The sequence below is a fragment of the Pelobates fuscus genome, chromosome 2 (genome assembly GCF_036172605.1).
Source record: "Pelobates fuscus isolate aPelFus1 chromosome 2, aPelFus1.pri, whole genome shotgun sequence".
Classification (NCBI taxonomy): Eukaryota; Metazoa; Chordata; class Amphibia; order Anura; family Pelobatidae; genus Pelobates; species Pelobates fuscus.
This window is the reverse complement of record NC_086318.1, coordinates 283,794,383-283,810,811: the sequence shown is the minus strand read 5'-3', so window position 1 is coordinate 283,810,811 and position 16,429 is coordinate 283,794,383. Positions and strand designations below refer to the sequence as shown.

Below are 16,429 nucleotides of genomic sequence, written 5' to 3'. Positions count from 1 at the left end.
GCCGCCACATATTTTTTACTTTACAGAGTACTTCGGTTTCTCGCTTTCTGAGCTAAAGTTGATAGTTTCAAGGTCTTTATTACAGGAACAGGTACGGTATTTCATCACTCTGAGTCATCACGGTCTAAGTAAAAAAAAAAAAAAAAAAATATTAAAAAAATATTACATACCATCGCACCTGTTGTTAACTTTGTATAATTTGTTCGGTTAATCCTTAAGCTCCTGTATTAACCTAGGCTTTCACTGGTTCTACACTGTTAACCTACTACGTCTAAACGAAATTTCTGTACGTCTAACCAAGGTATAGTTCTCTATTTTCTACTTACAACCCTTCATACAAGACCTCACGTGGTCTCATTATCTCTTTTCTGCTTTTTCAAGACTTACGTCCACGATACGTTAACTCGTTATTTTATTTTCTACACAGACATACGGTCATACGGCCTCCAGGCTCTGGAATAAACACCAAATCCTGACCCGGTACTCAGCCATACCTTCAGGTACTTACGCCCTTCCCAAATACGTCCATTGTCCAACCCTAGGCCTCATTCAGCCTTCTCTGAGAAATAACTAAAATCATCCCAATCACACACCATAAACCTTCCAGATCCCTCAACGCAGGATCACACGTGCTGCCCCTATCAAAAAATACAAATCATACGCCACCACGATACGCATAAATACATCAACATCTGTCTTAAATTCCCAGGATTCTTCCTCGAGGACAACAAGAAGACAAGACTCACTACATTTAATCTACCTAAAAGGTTCCAGAGACCATTTGCGTCCAGTCAAGGTTGGTATCCACACACCACTCCAGGCCACGCATTATACCCTTTAGTATACAATCAAACTGGCTACAGGGTCTAGGCCAAATGCCTTAAGCTCACCCTATTAGGTAATCCTATCCTGCGAGGCCATCCATCCCCGCCCCACCTCAACACGGAGGTATGGCCCCACGCCCAAATCATAGTTAGAAGCCTCGCATACCCTACTATAGGGCTCTAGTCAGGGCCTCACCCGTCACGGCCACACGTTTTGATCTCTCTTTACTGTCACCGAGAGGCCAACATCCCGCCACCACGTCTGTGGCAACCACGTCATAAGCCAAATCATAGGTAGAGCCTCTCACCGCCACTTGGCATTAGCAGGGCCTCACCTACCCAAACATTCAACTCTTCGCTTCGGCATCTAGCATTACAGTCCAGTTCTTCCATTTACTCCACCCCCCCCCCACACACCCCCAACTTCCTTACTCCCTCACTAATATATCTTCGCATAATCATTCCTTTTTAGAATGTCCCAAGAACCTATGCCAACTGAAGAACTGACTGAAGATATACCATTCACGCCAACCAGACCCGAGTCTCCAGGCGATTCACTCACCCTTTCAACCCCCACGTCCTTGAGAGCATGGACTATTCCCAAAATTACGGCCGAACTTAGGCTCAGGGGAATCCCCTTTCCGGCCACAGCCAGAAAGGCTGAACTTTATAGGCTAATGACCCACCAAGCCCCCGAGCCTAGGCCAGGCACTAGCTCTCAAGGACTACCACCAAGCTACAGCACGGCCAACCAGGATACCCTGGCAGAGATCTTGGCCAATCTACAGGCTCTCAATAACAGGCTATCCAAGGTGGAGAGCGCCATCTCCTCCCCAGGTACTACCACGGTAGTCCCAGCCCCTATCACGGCTGTACCCGTCATACCTACATGCCCTCCCATACCCCCCCCCCCAGCACCAGGCCCAGCCATTACACCATTTGAGTCACCAGCACACTCCGTCCCTGACTCTATCAAGAAAGATATCTTAGACGGGAAGGACGTGTGTCTGGTGTCTCTGCTCATAGCCTCTCAGGATGTTCTTGAGAACAAGGCCTTCAACTATGGTGACATTTCTGTGGTGCTCAAGACAAGGGATCCCAGGCTTAATAAGAAATTGTCAATCCCCCAGTTTGTGATAGCCTTCGGGATATATCGAGCTGTTATTTGCACGGTGTACCCCCACAGGAGAGAGGAATTAGACCTTTATCTGCACAAGGTGGTGGATCTAGGCATCAAGTATGGGGGCTCCTCTTTCTATGACTACCACAAGTCAGTGTCAGCGAAGGCGGCGACCCATCTGAAACAGTTCAATATTAAAATGAACTGGGGTCAGATGGACACTGAACTGTTCTGTCGCCACTTCGCTGGACTCAGGCCCCCGGCTTGTGCCATATGCAACTCGACATCCCACATGGCGGACTTATGTCCAGTCGAAGCAGATCCCACCACCTCCACACCTACCTCTCACTCTACTTTCACACCTCACTCCACTTTCACCCCCTACAGCAAGTCATCAGGTGGTCTTCGGGATAAGCTAGGTAGGCCCATCTCCTTTCTAGGGAAGGCGCAGGTGTGCAATAACTTCAACGCAGGCTCCTGCAGTTTCAGTGCCTGTAGATTATTGCACATCTGCTCCATATGTTTCAGAGCACATACAAAGACCATGTGTCCAGCCAGGTTGTCATCAAACAAATGACTAACCGACATAAACATCGACAACCTGTTTTTTTATCTAAGGTCTCACCCTAGCAGGCATCTGGTGGATTATCTCACCACAGGGTTCACTAAAGGGTTTCTCACGGGTATAGTTGCCATTCCCCCAGGTACATTAGAATGCCCTAATCTACAGTCAGCACGTTTAGACCCAGTCTCCACAGACACCCTCATTGCCTCAGAAATCACCAACGGGTTCATGATAGGCCCCTTCACCTCTTCACCATTCTCCTCCTGGCGCACTAACCCCATTGGCTTCGCTACTCACAAATATTCTAATAAAAAACGTTTAATTATTGATTTATCGGCACCGCACTCCTCTTTTGTTCCTAGCATAAACGCACTCATTCCAGCAGACAAATTTTCACTTCAATACGTAACCATCGACGACGCCATACACTCCATCATATCATCTGGTAACCGACCCTGGCTTAGCAAAACAGACATTACTTTTAAATTACTACCCATGCACCCCTCACTCTGGCACTTACACGGTATTAAATGGCGTGATAAATACTACTTCTCTACACGACTCACTTTCGGTTCTCATAGCAGCCCCAAACTGTTCGACATTTTCACAGAGTCGTTATGCTGGCTGCTCCTGAACATCACCAGGTGTCACTCCGTTATCCACTACCTCGACGACTTTTTACTTATAGAGCCAGGGTCACCATCACATCACATCAATCAAAAGCACTACTGCACTATTTGCTACACTCGGAGTCCCTTTGTCCCCAGCCAAAACTATAGGCCCCACAACCAAATTGACCTTTTTGGGGATAGAACTGGACTCGGTTAACCTCAGAGCTAGCCTCCCTCACGACAAACTGGCACGTTTGAGAGGGGAAATAGACTTGTTCCTGCGGAATGATGTTTGCACTAGGAAGGAACTTCAGTCCCTTCTTGGATCCCTGAACTTCGCCATGCGCATCATTCCGCAGGGAAGATCTTTCATATCCAGACTTCTTTGCCTGATGCACGGAGTTCCGGACTCTGGCACAGTTTCTTTGGACCCCCACGCCAAGGCTGACTTAGCTATGTGGGGGAAGTTTTTGAAGGACTGGAATGGAATCTCCATGTTTATTCCCCCTCTCTCCACCTCTTCACCCATCATCCACACAGACGCAGCAGCCAATACCGGTTTTGCAGCCATTTTCGGGAACCACTGGTTCAGGGGCCATTGGCCCACTGATACGGATGCCTTGCCAGGATTCAGAGAGACCTCAGCATTATTTAAAATTTATCCCATTGTGGCGGCCGCACACACCTGGGGTCATCTCTGGTCTGGCAAGGCAGTCAAATGCTACTCTGATAACTCGGCAGCTTGCGAAATCGTGAACAAAGGGCGATCATCTTCCCTGACCATCATGCGGCTGATTCGCAAGCTGACCTGGTTGGCAGCATCCGGCCAGTTTCACTTAGTTTTTTTTCACATCCCGGGTATTTACAACACGGCCGCTGACGCTCTTTCCCGTTCTCAATTTCAGGCATTTTCTCAGGCACTCCCAACGGCTCACCTACAACCATCCAGGACACCACGGTTCCACGATCTAATCCTGGATTAAGCACACTCTTGAACCACGCTAGAGCACTCACTCACCAAGCATTATCACCAAACACGGCTATCACTTACAATAGGGCTCTTAATATATTTAATAAATTCACTGCAGAGTTCGGTTTACAAGGTGACTTCTCTATTCAAACCATGGTGGCTTTTGCCTCTTTTTGCCACCTACACCTAAAACTATCTCACAACACCATCAAGCTCTATCTCACGGGGGTCCAGCACCACAGCCTCACCCTTTTTCCTAACAACACGCCTTTCCTTTCTTCATATCCCGTCAAAAAGGTTTTGAAAGGTATAACAAAGGTTTCACCTCCACTCTCTACCATTAGATTACCTAAAGATGGGCCTATCTTCAGGTCACTTAGCAATCTCCTTGACACAGCCCCATTCGACATCGGCACTAATACGGTGATTAAATCTGCTATATATCTCGCTTTCTACGGATTTCTCAGACCTAGAGAGTTCACCGTAATTTGTCAAGGAGATATAAAGCCAAGTCTTAAAATATCACACCTCACTAAAATAGAGGATCATTACCAACTTTCGATCCCTACAACTAAAACCAACCGATCACTACACCCTACTATAATTCCTCTCTTCCCTACTGATAATGCCTGGTGTCCGGTAAAAGTACTAGACCACCTACGGTCATCTCTGCACGGTCACCCACCGGACTCTCCGCTCTTAACACTACAAGGGCACCCGTTAACCACAGCAAAATTGATGGTTCATATCAGAATTCTGTTATCTAAGCTCGGACACAACCCGATGGCATTCTCTGGGCACTCCTTCCGTATAGGAGCCTCTGCAGCCTCTAGCACTAACACACCGGTCCATATCATCAAGAGACTGGGGCGGTGGAAATCCTCCATATGTACTGCATATATTCCACAGCCGGAGAAAGAGCTTCGCCAAGCTTTCAGGAACTTGGTTTTGTAAAAAAAATGCAATAAAGTGTGTATTTCTCGAATTTATCTTTTTGCCCTCTTTTATTTACAGGCCCACTCGTACGTTGGTTTCGGCACACCACAACCAACTTTGCTCACAGTTACTATCCATTACGTATTTAAATTCCGAGCACAAGTTAAAAGGCCTGAACTTGTGGAGGCCTGAATTTGTGGGAGGAGTAAATCCCCTACTTAAACTCCCAGCCCCTACTCACCTCTGCCATTCAGCTGATTGTTCCCACCCACCTACACCCTGTTATAATTACATTCTCCTTGGTGGGCCCTCTTTTATTTACAGGCCCACTCGTACGTTGGTTTCGGCACACCACAACCAACTTTGCTCACAGTTACTATCCATTACGTATTTAAATTCCGAGCACAAATATATATATATATACGCATACATAAACACGCGGCATGTGTTTGTGCTTCAGGGTGCACACCCTAATGCAATAGACTGCACACGCCTATGATTCCATATCTACAAAAAGGCAGTGTTTTAAATTTCAGAACCGAAACATCAGGACCATTAAGATAAATTGGTATTGGTGCCTAGTGTGGTGCTTTAAGGTGCGTTCCCTGGATAAAAAGATCAGTTACAACTTTGATGAGAAATCTGGAATTATGACTTAGAGAGGCTTGCTATCTTTAGCAATACATTCTATAACTTGATGTAGGTTAACTTATAACCTGCAGCTCTGTGCATTTTTATTCAACGTTATAAATTAAAATGTTGTGTTAACGTGCCAGATTAATTTAAATTTGATGGTAAAATTATTATTTTTTTTTTTTTAAACAGTGTAACCATTTTTTCCTGGTTTGCCCTCTTACCATGGTCAGACTAAGGCTCCTGTTCAGCAAAATTGTCACCTTTTGCGTCATCATAACTGCAGCAGCTGAATGCCAATCCTGATGCTCACTAATTGTCTGAGAGTGTCAGCTAACCACCTTCAGCCAATGAATGCACACCTGTAGTAGAAATATGCACAGAATTGACATTAGCCAAATTGTCACACTTGTTCTAGGCTGGCTAATGATGACCCAGTGATGCTCATGGAGTTGTACCTACAGCAACAAAGTGGTAAACTCCAAATATGCAGCATTTCATAGTGAATGCTCCAGGCATCATAAAACACTGAACTGGTCATATGGTGCCTTGAGTAACCCTTTACAGTGAGATTGTGTTCTTTGATCCTCTGATATTTCCTGTATGGCTCAGTGATTGACTAATGAGTGCATGAGGTTGGCAGTGCTCCTAGCTCCCCTATTTTGCCCTCCTTTGTCCCTGCTTAGCTTTGTGAGGATCTAATTTTAAAGTCTGAGCCTAATTCCATCCCGCCTCATGAGGGTTTGCTAGAGATGGTGTTAACCCACTGGCTATGAATGTGCTGGACCAATTTTTGAATCAGTCTGTGGCAGCATTTATTTATTTCCCCAAGCTCTTATGACCTTGGTACAAAGGAAGAGGGACAGAGGCTGATTTGTTTTCTCTTTGGCTGTTTAGGACCCAGTCTATACTCTACTTTTGGCCAAAAAGACTACTATTCTTTTGGAGGCTAGTATGCTATTCAAGGACTCCATGGAATTTGGATGGGGACATTAGGCACTCCTATCAGGTCACAGGCACACTTTTGTTCCCCTGCTGTTTGTATGTCCAGACTGCTGGGTCATGTTTCTGTAATGCGAGTCCTTTTTGAGGCCAACGATTAATTGGCAGGTGGTGACTCGGATTGTGTCCACCAACTAAACCTTGCAAATGAGTATCTCTGCAACAGCTTGGCTGAGGTTGTTCACCAACCTAATCATAGATAAAGTACTTAAAATGTTTGTGTATCAAAAGTCTAATTTTTAGCAATATTTACATTAAATGTAAATATAATGAAATGTTTGTACATACAAAATGCAGCCGTTTCTAAAAAAGTATTAAACATAAATGTGTATTTTTGCACTGACAGATTTCACTGATCACAGTTAAGATATCGCTTGAGATTTTATTGTGTAATTACCAATGCTCCTATTTCTCATTGATAATTTTTTTTTTTTTAGGCAATTATTCAAGACCACCATCATACACTGGAGTACCAAACACAAGCTATAGTGGACCAGGCCCAGGCATGAATATGAATGCCAACAGCCAGATGCACCCACAGGGACCCAGTATGGGCAGGATGCCCAATAGCGGAATGCAGAACAGGCCATATCCTGGAAACATGGGCAGTGTGACACCCAACTCTCCTAACATGGCACAGCAGGGGGGTCCTGGGATGGGGCCACCAATGCCAACTGTGAACCGTAAAGCTCAGGAGGCTGCTGCTGCTGTGATGCAGGCTGCTGCTAACTCTGCTCAGAACAGGTATGTTTTGGTCAAAAAACTTTGTGTGCAATACAGAAGTCTGTTCCAAATTTTTGCTGTCAACAGTCAATTAAAGTGAAGTTATTTTTGTTTTCTTTAGGTTTTTGGGCAGAGACTCATAAAAACAAACAGTGGTTTGTTACAATTAACTTTCCTTGGTTTACTTTCTCAAACCCCAGTCTCTCAATCAGTGTTAGTAAACTTGTTGTACAAATCTTTATGTATAACATAATAAGTGCTAGCTGATTGCTAATATAAGTAATGCCACATTATGGCTGTTAATTTTAAGTCATACAGGGTAATTCACTAAACTCCAAAAAAACTGGTACCATACAGGGCCATTAAATGCAAAATCTGGACATTGTTAACGCTATTTGTCTATGTCCAGATTTTGCCGAGCTGGCTCCAAATGTGCTTGAATATGCTTCGGATTTCCGATCGACCAAATGCAGCTGGACAGCTAAAATCCAGACCCTAAACCAATAATGTAAGTATGGAAAAAAATCAAACAAAAAAAAAGAAGGTGCTAAATGCCTAGGCAAAAGACGAGATGTGACAAATTTAGCATCAAAATGAATGCATAGATGTCAAAATGTATTAATAAAATGAATATGAATAAAATAAATATATAAACAGTACTATTGGAAGACCGGGATATATAATCCGGCACCAACCACTGGGGTAGATATCAAGTTACAATCAAAAGCCCTGCTGGTCGCGACTCCTGGGGGTAAGGAATACCTTCTAATGGAGACACTGTGGTGTGGTAATGTGGTCTTTGTACTGCAATATCGGTTTGTGGCTCAACGCGTTTCATCCCGCGATATTCGGGACTTCCTCAGGAGCTGGAGATGATCTGTAAACCCCTCTGTGGCTTCTTAAATACTGGAAATCTTCACGCTCAATCAGGTGTCGCAAATGCACGTAAAGACATACTCCTCCGTCCCGCCTTATGTATTGGCGCATAGTCTTGCGTCATAAACTATGACTGTTCAGGAGGGCCCAACGCGCATGTGCAGCCATCATGGAACATCATGGAACACAACTTTATTGGCATCCGAACAGCTTCCACAAGGCAACACAAAACTATACACAAGTAGAAGTCACTTGTAGTGGCAAATTCGTTACATTAGATGCCTTTCAACCAACAAATAAATTTATATATACGAATTAATAAATAGTAGATTATGTTAAGAATCTATATAATAGTTGTATGTATGTAAATACAAATTTGTGGTTGTGATGGACCGCCTGGAACCCAACCGGGTACCTCTGTCAATCACTGCTTCCTAGTGCTGGTGAGTGCGCTAAGCACTGCACTGGAGCACCATAACCACCGTAAACCCCATGAACCGCCGCAGCTTGGTTAGGGTCTCACCGTCCTCCACCCACCCTGGACCCAAGATCAGGATCCAGCTTCCAGTGGGTAGGCCTCACTTAGTCCCGAGAGTGTAGCAGGAACAGCCCTTACAAGAGCTTAGTGATTATACTCAGGGGAGTATAGTGATTATAGCAATCCCCAGAGTGTTGTTCTCCAATCCCCCAAACATGAGCCAAGACTTCATGAAGGTGCACAATGATCTGATATTTGATGGTTCAGGTTGGATTTTATACAGTTCTCCAGGCTAGAGGAACACACCCTGAACCTGATGGGGCACAGGAACACAAAGCACACAAACCAATCAGAACAAACATACAGTCTGTTATATTTTTTTCATGTTTCAAATATTTAATTTTTCACTGAGTTTTACACAAAGCATCAAAACAATAAATTACACTGTTGATGGATAACAGGGAAAATAGTCCATCATTACTAGCTCCATGTTCGAAAGCCCTATTGACATGCAAAAAGAGATGCATTGCAATAAACGTGCCTGACACACTGACATTATGATAATATCAACAACTTTATATGAAATGGTGAGAAAGGTAGGGAAGAGGCCCCTCAATTATATTGCAGGTTCAAACAATATGATATGCATAGCCTCACACAGTGTGTGGCAGTTGGGGACATTAAGGAGGTTAAAAATTCTCCATTATAGTAATATGCAGTCATATTGACGGAGGGTCAATATGATGGTAGTTTTAAGAGCATGTCTGGATGGAAACGCAAACCATCATCTGACACTGTCGTCATAGTTTCAGATTCTCCACACCTCCAACAGACATCTAATTCCTGCAGGAAGAATCAGTGCAGCCTCTGTGGGGTATCATACCCCAATTTATCTCTGGAAATCACATACTCTGGGAACTCAGATGTGTCAACAACATCATTTTAGCCCACTCTTGATCAGAAAATGCCAGCTGCAGAGCCTCTTAAATAGAGGAGGTCGGGCCTCCAGTAGCAGTAATCGGTATGGGTCAGAAATGCCACAACACAAGGGCTCTGACCAAGAACACAGCTCCTCAACTGGAGGAAGAGATCTGTGTGGAGTTTGCAGATGCGAGATCGATTCATAAGATACATAAAAGTGTTTGAGTTGATGGAATTGACCGAGATGGAATTGGAAGAGTAAGGTTGGCGATCTGTCATAAAGGAAGTATCTGAGGGGAAGCAGAGACCCATCCCTGCACTGCGTTAATAAACACATATGCACCCCTGCCCAGGTATGCCACGGCTCTGTGGTTTAAGCCTATGTACCTAACAATGGGTACATAGGCCTGTCCAAAGTGGAGAGGGAAATCTGGAACCTGGTCTGGTGCCACACTTGCAATGTTGCTCCTATAAAAGGTTGGGAGTGAATGATATCCCTAGTAGATCTGTCATCAAGCCACACTGTGGAAGGTATACTGGTCTGTGCCATCTCCCTTTCCAGAACAGACCAGATCCAATGGGAATCAGTGTTGTGCCACTCGACAATCCAAGCTATGTAAACGGCTCTTACATAGAAGGCCAGATTCAGGGTAGCAAAATACACTTTGGGTAGAAGTAATGGTATTGTTTAATCTATTATAGCATCTTGGCTAATAGGTTTATCTTCACACTGCTGATACACCCAATCCAGGAGAAATGCATTGTTTGTGTCTTAAAAGCTATTTAACATTGTTTGGAAATTTAATTGGTAGATGCTCTTCAAGTCCTGAGGGGACCAATATTCCAAGATACTTAACTTGGTCTCGACACAATTTAATCAAGAACTGAGAATAGATATGCTCAAGGTCACTGGTGGACATAAAGATATTCAATGCCTCAGATTTATCGAAGTTGAGTGTGTAGTTACTAGGTGTCACGTTCTTGCAATAAGTTGGGGATAGACATCAGAGGCTGCTCCACGTGCTACATGAAGTCATCAGCATATGCGTAGGCCTTGTGCTCAACTTTTGATACTGAAGTACATGAATTAATCGGTTGCTCCAAATCACATCCAAGAGAGGTTCCAGTGTCACGACAAAAAGCAGTGGGGAGAGAGGGCAGCATTGTTGCGTCCTATTTGAAATCATAATCAGGACTGTCAAGCCACCATTAACATGCAAAATATTTCCCTAAAGCCCAGTTTTAAAGAGCAGTTTTCTGTTTCTCCTCCTTAGGGAGCACGGTGATATAGGCCGCTAGAGACTCGGTGTCTATTTTTTTATATATAATTAGTGAATTACCTTGATAAATTCCTCTGAAGTCTTTCTGTCTTGACCCATTTACTGATCAAGAAAAAGCACAATTACGGCTTATTTATTTATTACTGGTATTTATACAGTGCCCACAGATTCCGCAGCACTGTACAATAAGTGGAGGACGTACAATATACACAGACAAATACAAAAGGTAGAGAGGGCCCTGCCCGTAAGCTGATATCTATGATATCTAGCCATTGAAGCTCTTTTATACAAAGTGCTTAGCTAGATTGCCTGTGAGTTTACAATCTAATCTGACATTGGTTGTCAATTGCATTACACAGTAGGAGCAGCAATTAGTCTGCTATTGAAACCAGGATGCGGTATTAAAGGTAAAATGGTACCTATAGTCACAAAGCAGTAACTTTAAAAATGCACACATTTTGTAAAAATAAATGATGCAGCTTATATTCAGGTTTTACTAAAGGATTTGCCAAAACCCAAAACATGTATGAAACAATTCTGTACAAGACGTTAAGTAAAGCACAAACCACAAGAAGGAAAAAGGGTATTTATTGAAGACACCAATGATAAACAGCACTAGGGGTGTCAAGTAAACTCTTTATGTGTTTTGCATACGGCAATCCTTAATCATAGGAATCATTCCTATGATTAAGTACCACCATATCCAAAACGGGTAAAGAGTTTGTTTGAACTGTGTTGTTTATCACTGGTGTTTTCAATAAACACATGTTTTTCTTCATCACGATGAATGCTTGTACTTGGTGTCTTGTACAGAATTGTATCATGCATGCCCTCAGAATTGGAGCCTCCTCATATGGCATCATACATAGTGGGTAAGAGGAATGTTGTCTCCTTTCATTAAAATGTTAATTTACTGTTTTGCTCCTTACATGCAGGTGATTTTGCAAATATCTGTATGCCATGTATAACCCAATGCAGCATAGAGCCACTTGAATACCTTTTTTTAATATTTAGTGTTCGTAACTTAGTGTTCGTAAATGTTGAAACTGCCAATTTGAAAGAAAACACATTTTTCTTGGAAAATGAAAGGATAGGCTTCAAAGAGTTTTTTCAAAGAACAAAAGAGGAAGATCTAGAGAGAGATATAGAAAACTCTTAATCTCTATTAAGATCGACCAGAGTAGGTAACCCCTTCCTAATAGTAATACTAAAACTTAACCTTTAATGGAAATAAGATAAAATAAAACGAAATAAACACCAATTGTACAAATAACTAAGAAAACAAAAAATAATAATACAAAAAATAGTTTAAAAAGGAGTGGATTCTAAATAACTGTGGTGGTGGACAATTGTACAAATAACAAAAAATAATAATACAAAAAATAGTTTAAAAAGGAGTGGATTCTAAATAACTGTGGTGGTGGACAATTGTACAAATAACTAAGAAAACAAAAAATAATAATACAAAAAATAGTTTAAAAAGGAGTGGATTCTAAATAACTGTGGTGGTGGACAATAGATATTGTGGAAAAATCAGCTATCGTCCTTAAAAAACCACCTATAGGTGGTTTTTTAAGGACGATAGCTGATTTTTCCACAATATCTATTGTCCACCACCACAGTTATTTAGAATCCACTCCTTTTTAAACTATTTTTTGTATTATTATTTTTTGTTTTCTTAGTTATTTGTACAATTGGTGTTTATTTCGTTTTATTTTATCTTATTTCCATTAAAGGTTAAGTTTTAGTATTACTATTAGGAAGGGGTTACCTACTCTGGTCGATCTTAATAGAGATTAAGAGTTTTCTATATCTCTCTCTAGATCTTCCTCTTTTGTTCTTTGTTCCTATCATGTATGTAAGGGTTACCCCCTTTCCCAGGTTTCCCCAGGCACACTCACGGGCTGGTTGCCTTTGGCTTTTTTTTCTTCTCGAAAGAGTTTTTTCAGACAAATTCATATAGTCATTATGGTACAAGTAGTACTCGAGATTTTGACAAACTGTTTACAATGTTGATTTGACAAAACAAAAATGTTCATAATACCTTAAGCAACTTACTGCTTAGGTAATGCGAATGTTTGGTAAAGTCACATTCAGCACATACAACATATCCTTGCCATCTAAAGTTGGGCAGATTTGTGCTGCTAGTCAAGTATATATATTTTTCCATATATTTAGCATAAGTGCCAGGCAAAGGGGCCAGTAGTGCCCATATTTAGTCAAAATGCTTGAAACATTTTTTGAAAAAACTAGAGGATCTACACCATACAGACTTCCTGCACCTTAACCACCACAAGAAGTGTGTAGTTATGGTGCGCCTTCAAAAATAAATATATTAGTATTCCTAATGCTGTTGTTCCCTCGTCTTACATACAAATTAGCCCCTCCCCCATGACTGCAATAAAATTTTGTAAAAAAAAAAGAATTTACTCAACTTTTTTTCTTGCTGCCCTCTCTCTCCCTCCTAAAACATCATCACATAGGCTTTACTTCATGGCTTCATGATTTGCAACAAGTTCCACGTGCATTCAGTAAAATGCTTTTCTTGGGAAAAAATTAATTTCAATTGTTATTTAAAGATGCGTATTGTTGATGTTCAACGGCCTCATGAACGCCACAAATTATTTTTACAGTGGAAACGCATCTTGTGGCGCTTCATATGACAGCCAATAGAAGTGTGTTTTTATTGCTTTCTATTTCATGAATAAAGAAGCAAGAGATATATTGTATACTAGCAGAGATATTGCTGGAGTCTATTGAAACAGAAAACTCTGACAATGGAATAGCAATTCTTCTTTTAACTTCAGTTTTGGAAATTGTTATTCAATTAAAACAGATAAGCATGTCTTGTCTAACATAATGCAGGCAATATTTAGCAAATGTAGCAAAATCCCATTTATTATAACCTGAACTTTAATTTAATTATCCTTTCTTTCTCTTGCTTCCCCTTACATTCTTTTAATTTTACAGTTGTTGGAAGTTTGGCATGAATTAAAGTGCAGTTTTAAATAACTCTCTCCCTCATTTTCACAAGATTAAATCTCTTTACCAAAGAGATGTATCGTTGCTGAAACTCATCCTAATAAAATGGCAGTTTCTTTTTTTTTTTTTTTAAATCTAGATCAGCGGTTCCCAACCTGTGGTTCGCGTACACAAGGGATATGAACCAGTTCCCCATGTGGTGCGCGAATAAAATAAATCAGTAATGGCAGAACTACCGCTGTTGCAGCCAGTGCAGCTACGCTGGGCCTGCAGGCTAAGGGGACCCATCTGGTGTCCCATGCACTTAGGGCCACGTGATGGACATGTGTCATATTGGGCCAGGTTGTGCACTGCAGCGCGACTGAGCCCCTTTCTTATTTGCAGCCAGTGCTGGGAGGACGTTAGAACCTATCACTTCCTCCCAGCTAACACACCAAATGCTCAGGAGCAAAGGAGGATGTAGAGAGGTGGGGAGCAGACCAGCAGTGCAAGCCCCTAACTCACAACAGCCCCAGCAAGCAGAAGCCACCCTTCTGCACCCAAAACTGGAGGGAGGCTAAAATGATGACCTGTATGTGGGTGTTTTTATTTGTCTAAATCTGTATGCTTCTGTGTAGTGTCTGTGTATCTGTATGTGTTTCAGTGTTTTGTATGTGTGCATATGCATGTGTGTTTGTGTGTCTATATGTGTGTCAGTGAGTATGTATCAGCATTGTATATACTAATATGCATTGGACAGAGTAGAATCAAGGGATCGTGGGGTAGAGGAGGAGTTTGGGCTGGGAAAAACATGTACATTTTAAAATAACAGCAAATATATTAATTACAAACACTTTGCTTATATGAGGGGTACAGATGATAGAAATGGGCTGCCAAATAGTACCCAAGTGAAAAAAGGTTGGGTTTTATTGATCTAAAAAAAAATCAAGCATATTTATTTATATATATATATATATTTTTTTCTTTCTAATTTTTTCTTCAAGCAGTGTAGCTCGGAAGGAAGTACCATGCTGCTGGTTTATTATAATTATCCTGGGAGATTATTGTACATTTGCCATTAGTGGTAAACTGGTTTAAAGGCACTAAGAACATTTTTAAGAATGGAGATGTTTCCTTTTCATTTTACCACTTCTGTGTGTATGTATAGTTTAACGTTCTCTTTGTTATACGTTTTTTTTTAGATCCACTATCCCCAAATTTAATTTTTTTTAAAAATGTTGTTTGAGTAAATATCCACAAAGGGCACAGTCTAATGTCATCACATATAATTATGGACAGCACTCCTGGAACTTCTGTAAATAAATCATCAATCTTTCAGTTTTAAATAAAACATTTTTATCAGTAAGTATTTACTAAAAAAACTGAAATTTTGATGATAATAGTTGTTTCAATTTAAAGAAGACTCCGCAGTGCTACCCATTTATGGTAAATTATATATTCATATTATTTTCTTTATATGTTGTCTGTATGTCTGTCAGCTGTTGTGCTGTTAGTCTCTTGTCTTGACCACTGGGCTCAGCTTGTATTTATTTATTTATTTATTTTGAGGGAGCAGTATGGGAAATGGTGGATTGTCTTTAGAATTCATGAGTTCAAATCAAAAGAAGGCTGTTTTCTTATCCTGCTTTAGGCCACCATACATTAGGTCGCCTGCTTATCCCAGCCAGTCTGGGGGGGGACGTGCCATGTTTTCCTCACAGCACCCCAACTATGGCAACGCTCAGGTTCCAATGATGCATCAGCCTGATCAGTACGGGTAGGTAGTATTATAAAATGGACTTGCTTTTAGTGCTGTCTGTTTTTTCTTTTTCTCTTACTGCTGTTAATTTAAATGTGTGCTGTGCTTGGGCTTTTAGTGGCATGTTCCCCGCTACACTGTTGTTGCCAGCAACATTGTATTTATTTCAAATACTAACCTAAGTGGTGAAAAAAATGCATGTCCCATATGTATCATAACTTGCATGGCTTGTGGTTGGTCCCCCTAAAATTTGTGTGAGTTTGGATCCAGTGGCCTGTCATAAGTTACCCCATCCATATAACCTGTTTTTATTTCTGATTGTGCTATTTGTATCATGATCGTTTAGGTAAATGTACATTGTGATGTACGCAGTGAATCTACTTTTTCTGTGCTGTTATATCCACACAATTTCTCTGTTCTGGTCACTTATAAAAGTAAGACAGAAATTAATAACTTTGTCTTTGACCTTTGCAAAATGTAGTTTTTAAAGTAGGTATCTAGTACTGTTTTATAGTTGTTGATAATTGAATTTTTGAAAAGACACTGAAGTCTTGATGTATGTTACCTTTACTTCACACTATTGTGGCATTTAGCTGTTTCTCATCTCGATAGGCTGTATTGATGCATTGTCTGTGTGAATGGAAGTTTTTTATCTCAGATTCCTTATTAAATGGCAAATTATCTGTGGTATTACTTTGCAAAGGCTAAAAGGAATTCCTTTTTTTTTTATATTGCATATGAACTGCATGCTATTTCTACAATGAGTCAGA

At 41.3% G+C, this 16,429-nt stretch overlaps 1 protein-coding gene across 6 annotated transcripts in view; it reads left to right on the top strand.

Annotated features, from left to right (window-relative positions):
* The window catches only part of ARID1B (AT-rich interaction domain 1B), a 458,656-nt gene that overhangs the window by 346,198 nt on the left and 96,029 nt on the right, over positions 1 to 16,429 (top strand). For 4 of the 6 annotated variants that reach the window (XM_063443418.1, XM_063443419.1, XM_063443416.1 and 1 more), the window contains 2 exons: positions 7,099 to 7,405; positions 15,552 to 15,677. In XM_063443418.1, coding sequence (XP_063299488.1) covers positions 7,099 to 7,405; positions 15,552 to 15,677 — 433 coding nt within the window. The remainder of the gene's footprint in view (positions 1 to 7,098; positions 7,406 to 15,551; positions 15,678 to 16,429) is intronic. The other 2 variants (XM_063443420.1, XM_063443417.1) reach the window with 1 other exon arrangement.